This window comes from Dioscorea cayenensis, chromosome 19 (assembly GCF_009730915.1).
Source record: "Dioscorea cayenensis subsp. rotundata cultivar TDr96_F1 chromosome 19, TDr96_F1_v2_PseudoChromosome.rev07_lg8_w22 25.fasta, whole genome shotgun sequence".
NCBI lineage: Eukaryota > Viridiplantae > Streptophyta > Magnoliopsida > Dioscoreales > Dioscoreaceae > Dioscorea > Dioscorea cayenensis.
Genome location: NC_052489.1, coordinates 9,499,154 through 9,521,284, shown reverse-complemented (window position 1 = coordinate 9,521,284; position 22,131 = coordinate 9,499,154). Strand labels below are relative to the sequence as shown.

Genomic DNA, 22,131 nt, shown 5'->3' with positions numbered 1-22,131 from the left:
AGATCTTCATGATCCGCACAAGCTTCATTATCATTTGAATCATCAGGTGAATCAGATGATGTAGAAATAGAACATTCGGGCTGAATATTTGCTACTTGTTTGACCCTATCAGATTTGGTAGCATTGGCTGTTGAAGCATTCGCACAGACACCATCTCCAGAACCATCATTCGTGGTGCCTTCAGATCGCACAACTTTCATGCGTTTCAAATTTGCTCTTGGCATTCTCAACCTATTCAATAATGAGATAAAAAAGACAAGACAATTCAATATCAAATTCTACTAAAATGCAGGATAGTGTGAGCAAAAGATTGAGACATTCATGATATGATTAGTCTTGCATACATATCAGAATTAATTCATATGTTGCAGGGTTTAATTCAATCTGTTTTTGAGCTGCATGATGGATTTGGTGTGGTAGTCACAATTGGAAAATATGTTACTCCAAATCCCAGGGATATTAATGGAAATGGAATACAACCTGATTTTTCTCGCCTTCCAGGTGATATTATTATTTGTACAAATACGACACCCTAATAATTTTCATTCTGCTGCAATCAAGATTGAATTCTAACATGACTCAGTTGCAGATCTGAGTAAAGTTAGAGATTATTTTTCACATTGCCAAGTTTGAAGGATGGGAAAGAATAGAGCTTATGTTTTTAAAGCAATATATCTTGCATTGAATACTGTAAGAACTGCAAAATGACACTCATGTTAAGAGTAAACCTAGTACTTGTTGTGCTTGGTCCTGAATCTTCATGCATTCTCCATTATGAGGGTACTGCTCAAAGTTTGCTACTTGTTGCTCTACAAACCATTTCTTATTATAAAATAGATTACTTGGCTGTGTTTTTCAGTTTAATGTCCTGATTGGATCATTGTTGGGCTTAATTATCATATTATAAACAGCTGAAATGAAGCCTAGTATCCATTTCAATTCCTACATAGATTGGTGCATTTATTTAGGAGTGATGGCAAAAGCCAATTTTGGCCATGTAGCCCCAATTTGTTCATTTCAATCTTTGAATTTTCAAAATGTTCAATACAATCCCTGTACTTTGCATTGTAAAAATTAACCACACATAAATGGAAAAAGTCATGGTTGGTTGAATGTGTAGAAGTGTAGAAGAGAAAAACATTTGGAAAAAATAATCACTCTCAGGGATAAAAATGAATAAAATAAAAAAAATCAAAGTATATGAACCATATATGAATATTTTGAAAGTAAAACAACGAACATGAAAGTTGGGGCAAGGCAAAGTAAAGGGAACAAAAATGTTTGGACGGCAAATTTATTATCATCTTTGGGTTACTGACATTGAATAATTGTTCACTGAACTTAATTAGTGACTAAGATGAATGATATGAGTTCAGCTTCTTTGCTTCTCTGATTCAGCCATGTAACTCATAAAAATTGTTTTGCTCATGTTTTGAGCAGGGCTCATTGGTGTATAATGCATGAAAGTCAGCATCAGGTATCCAAAAGAAGGTATATAGATGATTAAGGTTTTATGCTCAATATTAATTAAGATGCATCATGAAGATTGTGACTCATATTCATCAGCATTTGTTCATTAATTTTATTGAAAATGAAAACTTGTATGACCCTTTATTTCCACTTGGACTTACAAACAAAAGATTAATCTTTAATTTTTGGTTCTAATACCAATAATTTGATCAGGCTACCATATTTTTTTTTAAAAAAAAAATTGTAGGAGCCATGTTCTCCTATACTTAATGGGCTAGATATTTGCACAAAGATTGATCAGGCTACCAATAATTTGATCTGGCCACAGTAATTGGATTGGAAACAACTCAAGCACAAAGACTCCTAACAACAGTAACATGTTCTCCTATACTTAATGGGCTGGATATTAATTTGCACATCCTAATCATCAGACAGCTTAGCAAGTGTTTTTGCAGATTTAAGTCAATTATTGCATGAAATTGCAAAAGCTAGATCACAACAATCTTAAAAGATTGTGTTTGAAGCTACCTACCTACACAAACTGATTGATGGGAAATTAAGTCAGCAGTGTTTTCTGTGACTTTTTTGCTTGTTGCAATCTGATGAACCAACAAGACCTGGATTCAGACAATCAAACAAAGAGGAGGCACGTTAGAAAATTCAAGAAATTCATAGAATAATGACACAGTAAAGAAAATTCAAGACAATCCCAATGAATCAAAGAAATTCATAGAAAAAGCAGCACAGAAGATATCAAATACTCTAAAAACACATTCAAGAACAATAAAAAGAAGAAAAAAAGCATCCAAGAACAAACTCACTTGTGACTCCACAATGGCAGCAAGGTCCTTCCTTTTTTATACAAACAGACCCACAAACACTACCAGAACAAGAGAATAATTGGAATTAAGAATTCAAGAACAGTTTCAACCCAATTAGCAAACATCCCAATTAAATTCCATATACATATACATATACATATACATATACATATATATATATATATATATATATATTTAAACTCTGTTTATAAATAAAAAAGACTATTTTATGATGAAAGAATATGATTAATTATTAGGAAAGAGATGTCATGCCAATCAGTCTTCCATTATCATTTAATTAAAAGTTTTGTTCATAAACATAAGCTCAGTTCCATGTACAATCAGTAAATCTTTTTCTTGCAACAAAATGATAATGAACAACTAGAAAAGATAAATGGAAAAACAATGCACACTCTTCACTAATTTTTCTAGAATTACAAATTCAATACCTTCAAAAGAATTTGACTGCTGGATAAATGTCTTCTAAGAAATCTTCGCGAACAGAAGTAGAGGATTTGTGGCAGACAAGAATGACTTAAAGCCTAAGTTCAAGGGGAATGGGGGGGACAGCCAACATAAGAGGACATCAAGACCCAATCGGGGTGTGATAAACTCTGCAAAATATAAAGATTTTATAATGTAAACATTTTATGACAAGTAGTCATTGTTGTATGATGGGGGGAAGAGTAAGTGGGACAGCTGTCTCAGTGTGATTGTAACTTAGTGGGAGCAGTTCTCTCATGGGAAATGGTGAGCATTATTGTATGAGAACTTTGATATATGGGTAGCCAATGAAAGCAGTAGGGGTAGAGAAATATTATCTCCCCTCTTCTATCCATCACTCTGACTCTTCTCTTCTCTTCTTCTTTCTCTCCTTCCTCCCTATCTCCTTTATTCCCTCCTCAATTCGTGATCAGCTCCTTCCTCTTCAATTCACTGCCAGGGAAGCGCTACATTGGTGCTTTCATTGACCTCGATGACCGACGGGGTGACCACCCGCGCACGTGCGATGGATGACGAGTTTGCAACTCTGAACGCTCGCCACGACGACGTTCTCTCTCGCCTTGAAGCCGTTTGCGTTACGATACAACAGCACTCCGACGCCTTCGACATGGTCCAGAAGTCTTTGGCCGCACAGCAGACCGTTATGGCAGATCTTATGGTCAAGGTCTCCCGCCTTGATCGACCTCTGCCACCGCCCCCGCTGTTACCTTCACCTCCCACCCAAGCTGTTCTTCCCCCACCTTCATCCTCAGCACCCAGCCACACTACTCTTACCATCCCTACTCGTCTTCCGAAACTAGAAGTTCCGTTATTCTCGGGCGAGGATGTCTTATCTTGGATCTTTCAGATCGAACTTTTTTTCACCTTTCATGGTATCTCTGAGATACAAAAGCTTGATATTGCGGCTTTTTACATGACGGGACCAGCCTTACAGTGGTATCATTGGTTAGTCTCCATCGGGCAACTCTCTTCGTGGTTCGACTTTGCCCTCCGAGCTGAGCAACGCTTTGGCCCCTCTTCCTTTGTCAATCACGAGGCGGACTTATTTAAGCTTCGGCAAACTTCCTCTATTACCGCTTATCTCTCCGACTTTGAGCGCTTATCTACCAGAATCACGGGCTTGAGCGATACTAGTTTGCTCAATTGTTTTTTATCCGGGTTGCGACCAGACATTCAACGAGAACTCTATATTCTCAAACCCCCATCTCTCTATGAGGCCATTGGGATGTCCAGGTTGGTGGAAGACAAATGTAACTCCTCCAGGATTCCCTTCTCATCTCCTCGGCAATTTCAAACCCGTCCAGCACCAGCACCAACACTTCCCTCCACGACACCAAACCGTGCAGTGCACCCTGCTTCTGCCCTTCCTATTAAACGTCTCACTCCTGCTGAGATGGCGGCTCGCCGTGAACGCGGGCTTTGTTTCAACTGTGATTCTAAGTTCACCCTGGTCATCGGTGTCGTTCCCCGCAGTTTCTCTGCCTCTTAACCGACGACGTCGACAATGACGTTAACCTTCCGGATCCTCCGGATGGTGCTATTCCCATTTCAGATTCCTCGATGTCTGAGCCATTGATCGAGCCCCTTCCGGCCAATGACACCCCTTGTATTTCTTACCATGCACTCAGTGGCTTTCCGGTTCCATCCACTCTCAAACTTGCAGGTTCGATTCATGGCAACCCGGTCATGGTTCTAGTTGATGGTGGCTCCACCAACAACTTTATCCAAACCCGCCTCGCTACTCATCTCGGCCTTCCGATCCAACCCTCTCAACATCTTCGTGTTACAGTGGGCAACGGTGCAGCCCTTGATTGTACCGGCGCTTGCCCTCAAGTTCCATTGCAACTTGGCGACGCTATTTTTTCCGTCGACTTGCTCCTTCTGCCGGTCTTCGGAGCTGATGTAGTACTCGGAGTTCAATGGCTTTCTTGTCAAGGTCCTATATTATTTGACTACAGTCAACTCTGGATGGAATTCCATCACCTTGGGACTCTCATCCGTCTACAGGGCATTCCGACCACACCCCCTCAATATACATCAACGTCTAGCTTGAGAAGAGATAATCAAACCCATGCAGTCTCTACGTACTTCCATTTGTCCATCTCGAAACACTTTGACAAGCAAGATCACCCTCCTTTTTCTATCTCTGCTGTGTCTCCAAACGCACCATCAACTTTTATTCCTCGTCTACAATCCTTATTGTCGGAATACACTGACATTTTTTCTTCGCCCACAGGGTTACCGCCGGTCAGGGACTCGGACCACCGTATTCCTCTCATGCCGGGTTGCGGTCCAGTCAACATACGACCGTATCGTTATCCACATTATCAAAAATCAGAAATTGAACGACTGGTGGCTGAAATGATAAGCGATGGCATCATCCGCCCGAGTCACAGTCCCTTCTCCTCCCCAGTTATCCTCGTCAAAAAGAGGGATAGCACTTGGCGTTTCTGTGTAGATTATCGTGCTTTAAACGCGATTACCGTCAAGGATCGCTTTCCTATTCCTACTGTTGAAGAACTCCTGGATGAGCTTGCCGGTGCTCGAGTTTTCTCCAAAATGGACCTTCGGTCTGGCTATCATCAAGTGCGCATATTTCCCACTGATATTGAAAAAACAGTCTTTCGCACACACGAGGGCCACTACGAATTTCTCGTCATGCCCTTTGGGCTCACCAACGCCCCATCGACATTTCAAGCTCTTATGAACTCTGTCTTTCGCCCACATTTGCGGAAATTTGTCCTTGTTTTTTTTGATGATGTGTTGATTTATAGCACTGATTGGGATTCTCATACCACTCATCTACACACTGTTTTTAACCTATTTCGTTCTCACAGTCTCCATGCAAAGATCAGTAAGTGCGAGTTTGGCTGTGAAGAACTCGGGTACCTCGGTCATACCATAACCCCTCAAGGCGTCCAAGTTGACTCTGAGAAAGTCAAAGCAGTTCAGCAATGGCCGACACCCACCTCTGTTTGCAGTCTGCGAGGTTTTCTTGGAATTACAGGGTACTATCGCCGTTTTGTTGCTCACTATGCTACCTTGGCCGCCCCATTAACGGATCTACTCCGAAAGAATGCCTTCATCTGGACCACAGCAGCATCCACCGCATTCCAATCATTGAAGGATGCACTTACTCAAACCCCCGTTCTTCAGCTACCGAACTTCCACGAACCATTCGAAGTCCATTCTGATGCTTCTGCACACGCTGTCGGGGCCGTCCTTCTTCAAGCTCATCATCCTGTTGCCTATTTCAGTAAGGTGCTGCCGCCACGACTGCGCGCATCCTCGGCATACACTCGCGAGATGTACGCCATTACTGAAGCTGTCCGCCGTTGGCGGCAATATCTCTTAGGCCGTCATTTCACTGTTCGAACAGACCACCAAAGCTTGCGTTCCATTCTTCATTAGACAATCCAAACCCCTGATCAACAACGGTGGTTGACTAAACTTCTCGGTTACGATTTTGACATCGTTTACAAGCCGGGGTCGAGCAATGTCGTTGCTGATGCTCTCTCCCGTATACCTCCATCTTTTGCTGCGTTCCACACTCTCACCAGTAGCTCTCGACCACTCTCGGCCATTTATGAAGCTCTCCGTCATTTCTACCGCCACCATCCACCGTCAGCCACACAACTTACTGAAGTCCAACACAATCCCGCTGACCGATCCGACCTTACCGTCTCCAACGGTCTCTTATTTCACAAAGGTCGTTTATTGGTTCCTCCTGAAACAGCTTTACAGCATCTTATCATCTCTGAATATCATAATACACCGGTCGGTGGTCACGCTGGACAGCAGCGCACTCTTATGCATATTTCCAGCACGTTCTATTGGCCTGGGATGCGAGTTTCAGTCCGAGACTTCGTCAGAAATTGTCCCACCTGTCAAGCCGTTAAACCCTTTAATACAGCTCCCCAAGGATTACTTAATCCTCTACCAATTCCTGGAAAAATCTGGGATTCCATTTCCCTAGATTTTATTACACACCTCCCTCCTTCAGCTGGCAAAAGCGTCATCTTAGTTGTCGTCGACCGGTTGTCCAAACAGAGCCATTTCTCAGCTTTAGACTCCCACTTCTCCGCTCCGCGCGTTGCCGATGTATTCCTCAAGGAAGTAGTCCGTCTCCACGGTATACCTGCAGTCATTGTTTCAGATCGTGACCCGGTTTTCATGAGCCATTTTTGGCGGGAACTTTTTCGACTCCACGGCACTCAACTCGCCATGAGCAGCGCCTATCACCCACAGTCTGATGGCCAGACGGAGATCCTCAACCGCTACCTTGAAGATTATCTACGTTGCTTCGTCGCGGATAATCCTCGTAACTGGCTGCGATTCTTACCACTCGCCGAGTGGCACTACAATTCAGCATGGCATTCCGCCATACAAATGTCCCCTTATGAGGCCGTTTACGGACGACCACCCCCCACACTACTTGATTACATCACCGGATCTTCTTCTGTCGCCGCGGTAGATGACCTTCTCACTGACCGCTCTACTGTACTCCGCACCCTCCAAGCGAACCTGCACCGTGCCCACAACCGCATGTGTCTTCAAGCTAATGCAAAACGCACGGACGTTCAATTTCAAGTTGATGACTGGGTTTTCTTAAAACTCCAGCCCTATCGCCAGATTTCGGTCTCGCGTCATGCACACCATAAACTTTCCAAGAGGTTTTTTGGGCCATTTCGAGTTATGGAACGCATTGGACAGGTTGCATATCGTCTCGCCTTACCTTCTTCTGCAAAAATCCACAACGTCTTTCATGTTTCTCTCTTAAAACGTTGTGTTGGCGATCCTCAAGTTCAACACCATCCTCTTCCGGCGACTTTCATGGATGACCGTCCACTTTTCACACCTGTTGATATCCTGCGTTCTCGTACTCTGCAAACCTCAACCACACCCACTCGTCAGTTCTTGGTACAGTGGGAAAATCAGTCTGCAGCTGATGCAACTTGGGAGGATGAGAGTAACATTCGACTGCATTTTCCTACGTTCCACCTTGAGGATAAGGTGGGTTTTGAAGGGGTGGCCATTGTGGCAGACAAGAATGACTTAAAGCCTAAGTTCAAGGGGAATGGGGGGGACAGCCAACATAAGAGGACATCAAGACCCAATCGGGGTGTGATAAACTCTGCAAAATATAAAGATTTTATAATGTAAACATTTTATGACAAGTAGTCATTGTTGTATGATGGGGGGAAGAGTAAGTGGGACAGCTGTCTCAGTGTGATTGTAACTTAGTGGGAGCAGTTCTCTCATGGGAAATGGTGAGCATTATTGTATGAGAACTTTGATATATGGGTAGCCAATGAAAGCAGTAGGGGTAGAGAAATATTATCTCCCCTCTTCTATCCATCACTCTGACTCTTCTCTTCTCTTCTTCTTTCTCTCCTTCCTCCCTATCTCCTTTATTCCCTCCTCAATTCGTGATCAGCTCCTTCCTCTTCAATTCACTGCCAGGGAAGCGCTACAGGATTAGAAGGCCTGTTCCAAAGCATAATAAATGATTTAACATTTCTAGGACACCATCCACTTAATCATGACTAAAAAAATGGATTACGTGAAATTTAATTGATCTATAACCGGAACTATTACTTTTCTAGACATGCTTTAATTCTTATGATGAAATAGATAGCATCAAACATACGAGACAGAGAGATCCAAATAAGGAACCTTCAAAGGCAATGACACCGAGGATGACAAAATATTATTCACATAAGGAACTCTCAAGAACCTTAGCTTTTTGAATAATCAGTAAATCTTTTTCTTGCAAAAATGATAATGAACAACTAGAAAAGATAAATGGAAAAATAATGCACACTCTTCACTAATTTTTCTACAGTTACAAATTCAATACCTTAAAAGGAATTTGATATTGATGGACAAAACAGAGTGAATCTCCCTGCCATATGGTATCATTCGCATTCCAAATATTGATGGACAAAAGCAACAATCACATAAATAATGATGTTAAATTAGGAAAAGGAAAAACAGCTAAGAGGAGTTCTTGTATTAAAAAAAATAATAATAACAAGTCATCATACCTGCACGACAAGTTTCAACTTGCCAATTTTGACTTAACAATAAACCTTATCATGTATTACTTCTCCTAACAATATATACATGATGAACCTTCTCCTAACAATAAACCATGCCCCAAATCTTCACTGCATAAGAAAAATTAACATATACAAATTAGATACTTAATGATCATAATTCTGAAGTGCATGCACCTTAAGTTCATACAAATGTAAACTGCATACTTTTCCTTACAGGTATAATGAATGTACTGTTCACCCATGCTTATATATATGAATGCACTGCTCAATTAATTAAGAGAAATAACAAAATTAAGAATGAAATATAACTGAACATAAACCATATGAGAAACATATAAGTAACTCAAAAAACACTGAATGAAAATGAACCACCCACCTTGCATATATATATATATATATGATAACATATAGCTAGTGAAAAAAGAAATGAACTCAAATAAAGATGACAGCTACACACACACACACACACGTAATAGCAGTAGACTTACTAAGATTTATTTGTTATTAGTCACACATAACTGTCTTCTAAGAAATCTTCGCGAACCCATCGAGATTGTGAAGTTGCATCTAACATATCATCATCACTCGAGGGGAAGCATTCCGTTCTTAACCCATTCTCTAGCAATTCATCCCCCATATCAAACACCTCCCTTGGTTGGTTGCGTATCACAACGGACCAACCGGCTTCTTTGGGATCTTCTGAGTAAAAAACTTGCTTCACTTGTGATGAGAACACATAAGGCTCATCGAGGATGTGGTCACCGGTGTGAATTAATCGATTGAAATTGACCATGGTAAATCCATAAGCATCCTTCCTAGTTCCTCTACTTGTGTTCACATCAGCCCAATCACAACGAAACAACACGACCTTGCATTTCTCGAAGTAATCCAATTCAATTATGTCATTTATAATCCCATAGTAGTCAACATTCCCTTGAGAAGGGTTCACATCCCTAGCAGTAGCATAGCTAGTCGTCGACGAGGTGACAAGACATCCTGAGTTTTGTGTCCTTCTAAATCTCTCATGAGATTTAGTATGAAATCTGAAGCCATTAATGATGTAACCCTTATAGCGTTTAATAATCCTGTTTGGACCTTGAGCTAGAAATCTAACTTCCTCAGATAAGTCTGGCCGTTGATAAACCTAGTAAAGTACATGGATGTAATTTAGTCAAGTAGAAAACATATTATATGTTAAAGAAAAAAAAACTTATATCCCTTGCTTACAATTTCACCCAACCATTCATGAAAAGTTTCAGTAAATTTTTTGTCAATTTCACGTGCATTTGACCGTCGACCTTGGAATTGATCTTGCAACTTTTGCCTATACTCACTGTTAGGTATGTGTGTAAGTTTTAGCAAGTAACGCTGCATTAATTAAAAACACAAAATGCGTGACTTACAGTTGAAATGCCTCAATGGCCTCGTGATGCAATAATACATAACGATGCGCTTGTGCCCATGATTTCGTTTCCAACTCCGCTATATCAACCTTGCCTATTGGTTCCCCAAAAGTTGCAAACAAATAATGAGTCATATTTATTTCCGGATTGAATTTCTCTTACGTTGCGGGGAAGTTTATCAAATATGGTATCCACATCAACCATATATCTCGAACAGAAGGTAATGCATTCCTCTGCCAAGAATCCTTCAGCAATTGAACCTTCAGGATATCTTTTATTCCGAACATAAGTTTTTAACTTGAGCAAAAACCTACAGTGAGTACATCTAATTAGTATTATGAAAAGATGTGCTGGGTAGGATATAATTAAACAGTGGTACTGCAAGTAAAGTAGTACCATTTAATAGGGTACATCCACCGGTAATGAATGGGCCCACCTAGTTTAGCTTCAAGAGGAAGATGAATAAGTAAATGCACCATTATAGTGAAGAATGAAGGTGGGAAAATCTTCTCCAACTGGCTTAAACAAATTTTCGCTCGAAGTTGAAGTTTGTCCAACTCATTTACATCAAGAACTTTACCACATAGAATTTTAAGGACATTACAAAGTTCTAAAATTGCATGTGTAACGGGCTTTGACATTGATGACCGTAGGGCAATTGGGAGTAGGTCGTGCAATAATACATGACAATCATGTGATTTTAGAGAATGCAATTTTCGTTCTTTTTGATTCACGCATCTGGAAATGTTCGAAGAGTATGCATCCGGAACTTTGATATTTTTTAGAACTTGGCAAAACATGTCCTTCTCCCTTTTTGTCATTGTGAAAGAAGCAGGGGGCAGTCTTGTTCTTCCATTTGGAAGATATTCTAGATGAAGCTCAAGGCGAATTCCCATTTCGGCCATATCAATTCTGGATTTCATATTATCCTTCGATTTCCCATCAATGTCAAGAATAGTTCCAACTATATTCTCGCAAATGTTCTTCTCAATGTGCATGACATCAAGATTATGGCGTAGTAGGATATGCTCCCAATATGGCAAATCAAAAAAGATACTTCTCTTCTTCCATAAATCCGCACCATGCAAGCCATCTTCGTCTAGGTCCTCATCATCACTGTCTACATCACCATCCCGTAGTCTTTTTCTTGAAGTAGAAGTTGTTGATTTACTCAAGTTACCTTTGTTATGTTTTCCGTAGGTTGTCTGCACATCTTTAAGCTTTAATAAAATGTCTGAACCAGTAGGGATTGAAGGAGGTCAACACAACTCTATCGTACCATCAACCAAATGCTTCTGAAATCTGTATGGATGATTTTCATTTAACCATCGCCGATGCTCCAAGTAACAAATTTCCTCCCATTAGTTAACCACCTTGAACAAGTATTTGCAGAGCAACATGGGCATGCATATTTTCCTTTTGTACTCCAACCTGATAAATTGGTGTATGCTGGGAAATCATTTATAGTCCATAACAAAGCTGCCCGCATGCAAAAATTTTGTTTTAAGGATGCATCATATGTGTCGACACCAGTCCATAATTGTTTAAGCTCTTTAATCAAAGGTTGCATGAAGACATCAATGTCATTACCTGGGCCCTTCTCACCCGGAATTATCATGGACAAAATAAAGGAGGATTGTTTCATTCCAATCCAAGGTGGCAAGTTGTAAGGAATTAGTACAACAGGCCAAGTACTGTACGAAGTGCTTAACAACTTGAATGGGTTAAAACCATCGGAGGATAGGCCAAGCCTAACATTTCGAGGATCAGAAGCGAAGTCCGGGTATCTAGCATCAAACGATCTCCATGCCTCAGCATCGGCTGGGTGTCTCAAGTTGCCATCTTTTGTGCGACCATTAGCATGCCAATACATATCAGTAGAAGTTTTTGACGACATGAATATGCTCTGCAGTCTTGGTATCAAAGGAAAGTACCTCAGAACCTTCGCTGGTCGCTTATGGAGTACTTGATCACCGTCAACATTCTCAGGTTGGGTAGATTCAGTTGGCAACCATCGAGAAGCGCCGCACACAAGACATTCATGTTGCATTTCCTTCTCCTCCCAGTAAAGCATACAATCATTTGGGCAGCTATGGATCTTCTTGTACCCCAATCCTAGATCTTTTATGACCTTCTTTGATTCATGACTATTTGCTGGAATTGTGGCCATCGGAAAGAACTCCTTCAAAAAGTCAATCAAGTAATCCAACCCTTTCGCAGTTATACCACACATGCACTTTAAGTGAAAAAGACGGATACAGAAATATAATATAGAATGCTTCGATCCGTCATAAAATTTGCCATTCATATCTTCGAGCAGTTTGTAGAACTTTGACGCTTCTTCAGTAGGTTGTTCTTCATTTAACCCTATGTGGGTTTCATTACCACCTTCCATTCCATCAGTAGGATGTGCCCCAACAAATGTTGGACCATCATGGTGATGTTGCATGTTAAACGCATCCCGCAACAATTCCTCCATACCATCTTGTCCGGTGGATGTGTTGTTTGTCGTAGGATGACTAGTAGAACTAGATGAAGGAGTGTTTCTAGAAGAAGTTCTCGATAAAGGAACATTTTCTCCATGGAAGAACAAACAGGTATACCTTTGCAAAATACCATCACATGCTAAATGATCGAATGCTACTTCACGTGTTTGCCAACGTCCATTTTTACATTTTACGCATGGACAGATTATTTTGTTATCACTGCTTGAATTATTAAATGCAAAATCAAGAAATTGTTCAACTCCATCCACATATTCTTGACTCAATCTTGACTTATTCATCCAGCTCTTGTCCATCTTTGAAACCTTTTTTTTTAAGGAGAGTAATTTGATGTTTAGAATTCGCCAAAAAAAAAAATTAAGGATTGGCCAACATTTAGATTTATACAACCAAACAGCATATTTTTATGAAATGAGATTGTGACTAGTGCATGCTTTAAACCTAAAAAACAAACTTATTTTTATGTATATGTTCCAACTTCCAAGTACCATGTTTGTCCAAATTTTGTTTACATGAAGAAGAATAAAATAACATAAATAAATAAATACTAGTATAAATAGTATTAATTAACTTTTTGGAAATAATCTTTTCTAAGTCCATGTTAAAAATTTTTTGTTAGAACTATAGGGTTGACTCTTAATCTGAAACTAAAAGGTTTAATTAATTCTTATTTCTTATCAAAATATATGCTCATTTGTTCAACAAATATTAATAGCTAAATATAAACCTAAATAAGTCTCTAAGACAAGCAATGCTATTTCAAATATTATATTTACTCTTTTCGAAGACCATAAAAAATTAGTTGAACAGAAAATCTAAATAGTCATCACAAGCCTTGGTTCAGAACTAAATCAGTAAACCTCAAAAACTTAACTTAAATATGATCATAAGAGTTCAAACAATTTTCCATGCTAAATCAAAGGTTTAATTTTAAATTAGTTTAAAGCCACGACTGAAACTTAAACACTCACTTCCTTTGCATGTAACTTTCTGTCCTACTTTAAAAACTGAAATCACATCAACCAAGAAGATATTTTTTCATGCAAATATGACATATGAGATGAATGCACGCATATAAATAAATAAATTATTTTGTTATGAGAGATCAAAATAAAGAACTCTCTCATAACTTTTACAAAATAGAAAGTCATGATAACAAAAGAAAAAGTAATGCCATTAATTTAGAGAATCTAAATTATGGGTTGTAATCAATCAGTTAACAACCATTTCTCCACACACACACATATAACAAATTCATTGATAACAAATTCCCAAACATGCCAGACTTTCAATTTTATTTTGGTTGGCATTTTGAGCATCTCCAGCTTTATTTTTAATTTAATTATCATATATACATACATATATATATATACATATAAAGTACCAGTTATAATGAACAATGTTGACTTCATAACAACACATCAAAGTTTTCTGGAGATGAGAATGATCAAAGATATTCATGAGATTGCTTGTCTCCAATGATAGACTTAGTTTATATTTTTAATTATATTCATTTTCATAAAAATCAGAGATTTGCATGCATGCATATATAATTAAAACTGTTGAAAATTATATACATATATATATATATATATATATATATATAATAGCATGATTGAACTGTGAAATTAAAGCTCCATCATTTACTCATATATATGGAACACTAGTCCCTCCTTTAGACTCAAAAGTAAATATTATATTAGACTAGTATCTATATTAATTAATCATATTGTTATATGTGTGTGTGTGTGTGTGGAGAAATGGTGAAAGAGATAAACAGAAACATGAAAACAATAATCCAGTAAAGTTGGAAGGATGCAGATAAAAGAATAGATGCTCTATTTAATCAAGTTTCAAAAACTAAACCAGAGAATTAAATCCAACCTGTTTCAGAGTTGCTCTTGATAATGCAATAGTTCCATCTTTGACTTGAGTTTGAATACCAAGCTGTCATCAACTGCACAATTCCAAAACAACTTTATATATGTCTATATATATTTCGATCAAAGACAGTAAGATTAAATTCTTTCTAATTAACAAAAGGGAAAGAATCATTGACACATTCATAGGTTATCAAAAAACAGCTGAAAGAACCATATTCCTTTAAATTCATAGTTCCTTCTTTGGCCTCCAATCCAAGAAGATAACAAAATCCAAAAAACAGAAAAGAAAAAAGAAACAAACTCACAAAGGATATGCTTCCTGTCACTCTGTGTATCTATACCTCAATCTTAATCAATGAATTTGGTTCTTGTTAACTAAAATCTCACCAAGAAAAAGGATTTTTTTTTTTTATAAGACATTGGCTCTAAAAGTCTCCATCCACTGTGAAGGTTGCAACACAAAAGTTAAGCGAGTTCTGCAATCAATTGATGGTGAACTTCAAACCCAAGGAAATAACATGCATTCTATGAGATCATACATCACTTTAACCCACTAAAATCAGCTAATCATCAAGTCATTCCATCAAGACAAAGACACTTACCAGAGAAACCCTACCTTTGAAATACAAATAGAGGCATAGATAAAGAACTCAAAAATTCAGATCAATAGCAAATTCTTAAGAACATCTTGAAAACCCGGGAACCTAAAAGGACAACTCCGAGCATACAATGATCACGAGGCGACCAATCCCATCAGGAAGCATATAATGGAGATGAAACAAGCGATACCACAAGAACCCTAAAAACAGAGCTTAGTTTCAATCGGCGATTTGAATTAGATGAAGAAGTGGGGAAGACGAATGCACACCTTGCGTGTATCGATGGAGGATTGAGAGATTTGGTTCTGTGAGGAGGCTGCGAAGGTCCGATGAGGCAGTCGGCGACAGCAAGCATTCGGCGACAACAATCGGTGACGGTGATGCTTTCCCAGACAAAGATAGAAGTCGCAGTGAAGGTCTCAACAAGAGGAAATGCCGGATATTGGGCAAAGAGAAGGGGATTTAGAATAGGGCATTGATGCTTTACCGGCGTTTAAATAAACGTCGTATATACAACGCCGGCAGAGATCAGTCTTTGCATACTAATTACCGGCGTTTTCAAAATCAAACGACGCCACAAAAATGAATTAACTATAAGTAAGTAACGAAAATGAAGTTCTCCGGCGTTTCATCCAATAAACACCGCCAAAAGTATAAAACTTTCCCGGCGTTTTAAAACAAGCGCCGCTAACGGAAAATATTTTCACGCCAAATTTATTTTTTAGCCCGCCAAGCAACTTTCGTGGCGTTTTTACGTAAACACGCCGCAAAATGAAATATATCGCCGGCGTTTTAGTGAAACGCCGCCATAAACGTGCCGCGAAAGGCCTAATTTGCTGTAGTGCCAGTTGATTTCTTTATATCTTGTTCCATTGAGTTGTGGATCAAATAAATTTTTCACTCATGTGCTATGATGTTTTAATAGTAATATATTATTATTTTATTTTCCTCTAATGACATAATCAGGTTGTTATTTGGCACTAGTAATGTAAATGGGGCGGAAAATCCCCGTTCCCCGTAGGGACCCGCCCCGGCGGGGGCGGGGAGGGCATTCCCGGCCCCGCTCCCCGTGGGGATCCCCACGGAGATTTCCCGATTTTTAATAATATATGTATATATATTGAAAATAACTTATATGATTATTTATCTATTTTTTAAAAAATTCAATATGAATATAAGATTATAAGGACCAAATATTTGGATTTTAAAAAAATATATATTTTTGGTATTTATTAATAATGTTTTAGACTTTTAGTAATACTAGTGTTACTCCCGTGTGATGTACGGATATAATTATATGAAATTTTTTTTAAAAGACATTAATAATTTTTTTTTATTTTCTATAAAAATTAAGATAAAATTAAGATTAGATAAAATAAGCTATTTATCAACTTTAAAGATATAATATTTTTAAAAAATTAATTTTATTATATATTATGAGATAAAATAATAAAAATTAGTTTAAAATAATATAATTTAGTATTATGTTATAAATATTTTAATATTATTAAAATAATATTGGTATAATTTTTATGAGAAATTGACAAGTGTCAAATAGGTCTTCTACTTTAATATATATATTGATACATAGTATTATTAGAATTTTATGTAATAAAAAAAATTTGTGAGGGCGGGGATTCCTCGACCCAGTGGGGATCCCCGCGGGGGAGTGAGTGGGGGGAATTTTTCCCCTGCGGGGAATCCCGCCCCGTGGGAAGCGAGGATGGAGACGGGGATCCCATTCCCCGCCCTGCCCCGCCCCATCCCATTTACATCCCTATTTGGCACGTGCATTTATATATACGTTGATATTTTATTTATTTATTTACTTATTTATTGAATTTGTCTTTTTGTTATGTTGTTTTAATAGTAATATATTATTATTTTACTTTCATCTAATGAGAGAATCATGTTGTTATTTGGAACATGTATATATATATATATTCATATTTTATTTATTTATTTCTTTATTTATTTATTGAATTTGTCTTTTGACAAAATAATTGTGAATTGTTTTTACTATCTCTTCAAAATAGTAGCCAGGCTAAGGTTTGGAAAATTTGGTATATTCTTTTGTATTTAATTAATTAATTAATTAATTATTATTCATTTATTTATTTACATTATATTATTACTTGAATTTTTGGACGATACATGTGAATATTCTATATTCTTGGCTTTGAAATCTGTTTGAATATTTTGGGTCTCCAAATGAGCGATATGCAACCCTGTCAATGGGGGGTTAAACCTTGACCTTGTCAACAAGTAATTTGGGAAAAATGAGACTGCAATTTCGCACCGTGTCCGTTTGGTGAAATAATCAACGGCCACTTGATATTCAGTCTCAGGTCACTGAGAGTAAATAAATGACTTCTGCTATTCTGGCTCAGGTTACCGAGGATAAACAAATGATCTCTGCTGTTTACAATGAATTTGGAGACATACTCTGGAATATGTTATATTATGCTTTACCCTTTGGTTTTGTATATATTATTTTGTGTTATTGATTTTTGTACAAGTTTCAGACCTGAACTTTTGCTTTCAGTTTGTTTTTGGATTACTTACTAGGCTAGTGAACTCATGGATTTACTTTAAATCCTTTTCAGATTAGGAGAAGTAGACCCAAGGATCTTAGAAGGCTTCCAGTAGATGTCTTCCTTTGGAGTTGTATTTTATGTTGTTGTGTCAGTTGTATGGTTGTTTAAGAACCTCCTTGTAGGTCATTCTGTATTTCATTTGCTTTGTATTCGAGCTTGGTTGTAAACCTTGAGTTGTAATCATATTTGGTATTTCTGTCAGTTTATTTTCTACGCCCAGTCTGTGTTTAGGTTTTGAGGCCTTGCAGGTTCACTGGGCTCCCCGCTCTGTGGGTTTGCGGCCGTTTGTTAGCGCACCGTGTTCGGGGTGTGACATCGGCGAAGGAGGTACCTTCTTTGATGGGTGAGTTCGAGGCTGAAGAACGAGTAGCTTTGGGTGCTTGAGGGGGAGGACGTGGTCTACGAGAGAAACAGTGACTGGAGAAACCACCACAAAACCTTCTTGAGAACCTGATTGAGAGCCTCTGAGGAATCTCTTAACTCCGCGTTGAGCGCCGCTCAACTCTCTTAGGGTTTTTTTTTTCTTTAACAATGCTTATTTAATCATCCGTAATTTGATGGTTAAATAAATATATTGGTTTTTTTGGACTTTTATTTATCTATAACATAACATTATATATATATATATATATAGAAAGAGAGAGAGAGAGAGAGAGAGAGAGAGAGAGAGAGAGAGACTTTAACGGACATCTCAGTTGTTAAATTTGAATCCAACGATTGCATATAATCCACGGGAGGGAACAACTTTTCTCTTCCTCATTCTCTACACAGAGAGTTACATCCTTTCCCCTGCCTTGTTCCGTTCAACTAATCTTATCATACATATATTTAATATTATTTAAATTCCACTAATTACAAGATGTGGTGTAGTTGTGTAAGTTCTTTTACTTCACTTTGTTAACCAAAATACAACAACCCCTAGTAGCTATTGATGCAAGGCTAGTGATCAAACAGAAAGATGTGGATAATAAAATTGTGATGCACTCCAACCATAAACAATAAATAGGTATCTCTAGTAAAGAGAAAAATGATGAGGAGAATAAAAATGAAAAACAAAAAGAAAACCAAGAAAGGGGATCACCTGTTCTTAATTGTTCATATTCCCATTACCCTCTCCCTCACCTCCATTCCCTCCTATTTTAGGGGAAATGATGATTACCCTTCATGGGTTGGTAACATATCCCCATGGGGGATAATCAAAACAACCAATGCATCCCCAAACATGGATAAACATTGAGACAAGCACTGATTTTCCTCCAAAGGCGAATCATTGTTGTCATACAAACAAAGAGTAATGCTTATTTTTAATAACAAAATATGTCTTACTATTTTGTTCACATTATTAAACTAAAACTAACACATTTTTTATTTAAAATTTATACCATGCTAATAATTTTATTTAAAAATTTAAAACATCATAAATAATAATCCACCGAACATAAGCTCACCATATACAAATACTGAATATATATATATTTTTTTTAAAATAACAATTAATAGTGGTGGTTTCTATCATCATCTGTGCATCTTACTTTTATTTCAATAATTTTTCATTTATTCATAGCACTAAAACAATGAGACAATTATATAAGAAAAAAGACAAAACTTAAAAACTGAGAAATACATTGAGTTACATAAACACAATCACATTAACATGCTGCAGCTTTACATACATATACACAACGAAGGATGATAACAACAATTCACAGCATGAATGGAAACAAGCACAAATAAAGACATAATATTACATTTAATTCAATTTCATGCAGTAGGATAGGAAGCTTGCATGGCAATGCCACAAAGACCTTCAGCAGCATCAACATCACGTTCCATCCTTATATACCCTTTTTCTCCCCATGATTTCCCCCATGAGTTCTTCACCAGCCAATACTTTGTTCCATCACTTGTTTTCCCATAACCAATCAAAGTCACACCATGGTCCAAATCCGTGCCGCATTCTCCGGTGAAAACACCGCTGGAGTAATGTTGGAAGTCATCTTCACCGGCATCAATGGCCACTGACACCGGCTGCTTGATAACTGCCTTTAACAATGATGACTCGCTGTTAGCTGGCACATCTTCGAAGCCACTGATGCTGGCCGCATGAGATGATTCCTTGTTGGTGTTGCATGTGCCATCAGATGCTTTGTAAGGGTAGTTTGATTCAGTAGTGAGTCCACCGTTGTTGATGATGAATTGGAATGCATCATCCATTAGTCCACCATTGCATCCTTCATCCTCATTGGTGTCACAGTCGACGAGTTCTTGCTCGGACAATGAGACCAGCTTCCCTGTGCTGATCTTGGTGATCCCTTCCATCGCAGCCACGGCAGAGAATGCCCAGCAACATCCTGTTTCATTCATTTGAATATTAAACAATCTATCTGAATTAACCATAAGATGTATATATATGCATGTTTATACATACCACATTGTCCTTGATCTTTGATTGGAGTAACAACACCTTTGGTTCTCCAATCAACAGAAGCAGGGGCAGCAGTAACATTCTCGTATCTGAAGGACCCTGTGGCTTTCCTAGCACTTATTGTAATCTTCGAAGGCCTAAAACCAGTATGAGTGGCTTTAAACTCCTGGTTGGTTAAGTCTGTGAACTGGTTGATACCAAGCTTGTATTTTCGATCTCCGGCGTTATTCACAGACTCAATGTACTCCACATTGTTCTTGAATATCTCAAACCGGTGCGCTTTCTCAGCCGCATCCTTGTAGACTCGGTTGTACTTTGCCATCCACTGCTCGTGCCTGACTGACATCGGTACATCGGTTATTGCTCTAGAGATTGCCCCAGAGACTGAAACTGCAAAGATGAACAAGGCAAGCCATAAGCATTGGTTAGAAGCCATTGCAATAGTGATTCTGGTATACAAAAAATTGGGAGTTCTTCGGTGTTTATATACAGAGCTGCACATATTCTTCTGCGTGCCGTGGAGTTTTGAATTGGCATGAACGAATTGTTTAATGAATGGCAATCAGCAATCAGACAAATATTGATATCATCGTAACCTGGAAGGACTTTCGAAAGAGCTGTTATTTTCATACAAGTTTTTTTTAAAAAAACTTTTACATATATATATATATATATATATTGTACTTACATATTAAGTTTTCCTAATATCCAAATGATGTGATACCAGCTTCGCGTTCACAACATCAATCATGAGGTTTTTTTTTCTATAAATTCAAGTTCAAATCACATAAATTTCAAACTTTAAAAATTATAATAAATTATAATTAAAATTTTAAATCTAAAACTCTAAAATCTTAAGCTCAACTACTATAAAACTATATACATTAAATATTAAATATTAAATTCTAAACTTTAAATCATAAATAGTGGTTTAAGATTCAGAGTTAAGGGAACGATTTTTATTTTATTATTTATGATTTAGAGTTTAGATAATAAAAAAAAAACTATCTTTTTTAGACCGAGAGAGGAGGGACGGAGTGAGGGTGCGGAGGGAAGAGTAGGATAGAGGAAGTATGACATGGATGCCAAGGCACTCATGCCATTTCAGAAAAGCTATATAAAGATATCATTACTATATATATATATATATAATAGTAAAATTATGTATTTTGGGATGCGGTGGGGAGAGGAGGGAATTCCCCATCCTTAGACTAATGCCTGACGGGGATTTACATGTCGGCCTTGCCTTGGCCCGGCCCGTTCAACTAATCTTATAATATATAATAAAAGTTTCATATTAACTAAATTACACTTATTACAAGGTGTGGTGCATGTTTTTCACCTTCACTTTGTTAATAAAAAAAAAATAACACCTAGCAGTTATTAATACAAGTGTAGTGATCAAACAGAAAGATGTGGATAACAAAATTTTGATGTACTCTGACCATAAACAATAAACCCTTAGTAGTTATTGATACAAGTCTAGTGATCAAACAAAAAGATGTGGATAAACAAATTTTGATGTACTCCGACCATAAACAATAAATAGGTATCTCTACTAAAGAAAAGAGATGAGGAGAACAAAAATAAGAAAAAAGACAATACAAAATTTTCAAAAAATGACAGCTGCAAAGGATCACCTGTCCTTAATTGTTTTGTCAAACTAATGTTACTCACGGGTAAATATGGGAATGAACTAATGCTTAATTATTCTGTCACATCATATAAACTAAGCTCACATTAGTCTAAGTGCTTTCTTTAACTTGGATATCATATAACAATTAAAATTGAAATTATGCTTAATATGAGAATGAAGTCCTCTCTCTGAGTAACACAAAATAAGAGAATAAGCAATATATATAT

At 37.8% G+C, this 22,131-nt stretch overlaps 2 protein-coding genes across 2 annotated transcripts; both read right to left on the bottom strand.

The window, feature by feature from the left end:
- Nucleotides 1-9,365: 9,365 nt before the first annotated feature.
- LOC120284032 lies at nucleotides 9,366-13,060 on the bottom strand. Its single transcript, XM_039290857.1, has 5 exons — nucleotides 11,692-13,060; nucleotides 11,059-11,494; nucleotides 10,423-10,570; nucleotides 10,085-10,225; nucleotides 9,366-10,001 (listed from the first exon to the last, which is right to left on the bottom strand). The coding sequence occupies exons 1-5, from the start codon at nucleotides 13,058-13,060 to the stop codon at nucleotides 9,366-9,368; spliced, it is 2,730 nt and encodes a 909-aa protein (XP_039146791.1).
- Nucleotides 13,061-19,440: 6,380 nt separating this feature from the next.
- LOC120250121 (senescence-specific cysteine protease SAG39-like) lies at nucleotides 19,441-20,735 on the bottom strand. The gene is made up of 2 exons (XM_039258902.1): nucleotides 20,272-20,735; nucleotides 19,441-20,194 (listed from the first exon to the last, which is right to left on the bottom strand). Exons 1-2 carry the CDS (start codon nucleotides 20,702-20,704, stop codon nucleotides 19,605-19,607), a joined length of 1,023 nt encoding a protein of 340 aa, XP_039114836.1. The 5' UTR covers nucleotides 20,705-20,735; the 3' UTR covers nucleotides 19,441-19,604.
- Nucleotides 20,736-22,131: the final 1,396 nt, after the last annotated feature.

Excerpts from the sequence above, each read along its gene's own strand:
- LOC120284032 (XM_039290857.1), bottom strand. The coding sequence starts at position 13,060 with ATGGACAAGAGCTGGATGAATAAGTCAAGATTGAGTCAAGAATATGTG. Across the intron at positions 10,571-11,058 it reads ACAAAAAGGGAGAAGGACAT|GTTTTTGCTCAAGTTAAAAA; the intron begins GTTTTGCCAAGT and ends TACTCACTGTAG. Across the intron at positions 10,226-10,422 it reads TTGATAAACTTCCCCGCAAC|CGTTACTTGCTAAAACTTAC; the intron begins GTAAGAGAAATT and ends TAATTAATGCAG.
- LOC120250121 (XM_039258902.1), bottom strand. The coding sequence starts at position 20,704 with ATGGCTTCTAACCAATGCTTATGGCTTGCCTTGTTCATCTTTGCAGTT. Across the intron at positions 20,195-20,271 it reads CAAAGATCAAGGACAATGTG|GATGTTGCTGGGCATTCTCT; the intron begins GTATGTATAAAC and ends TGAATGAAACAG.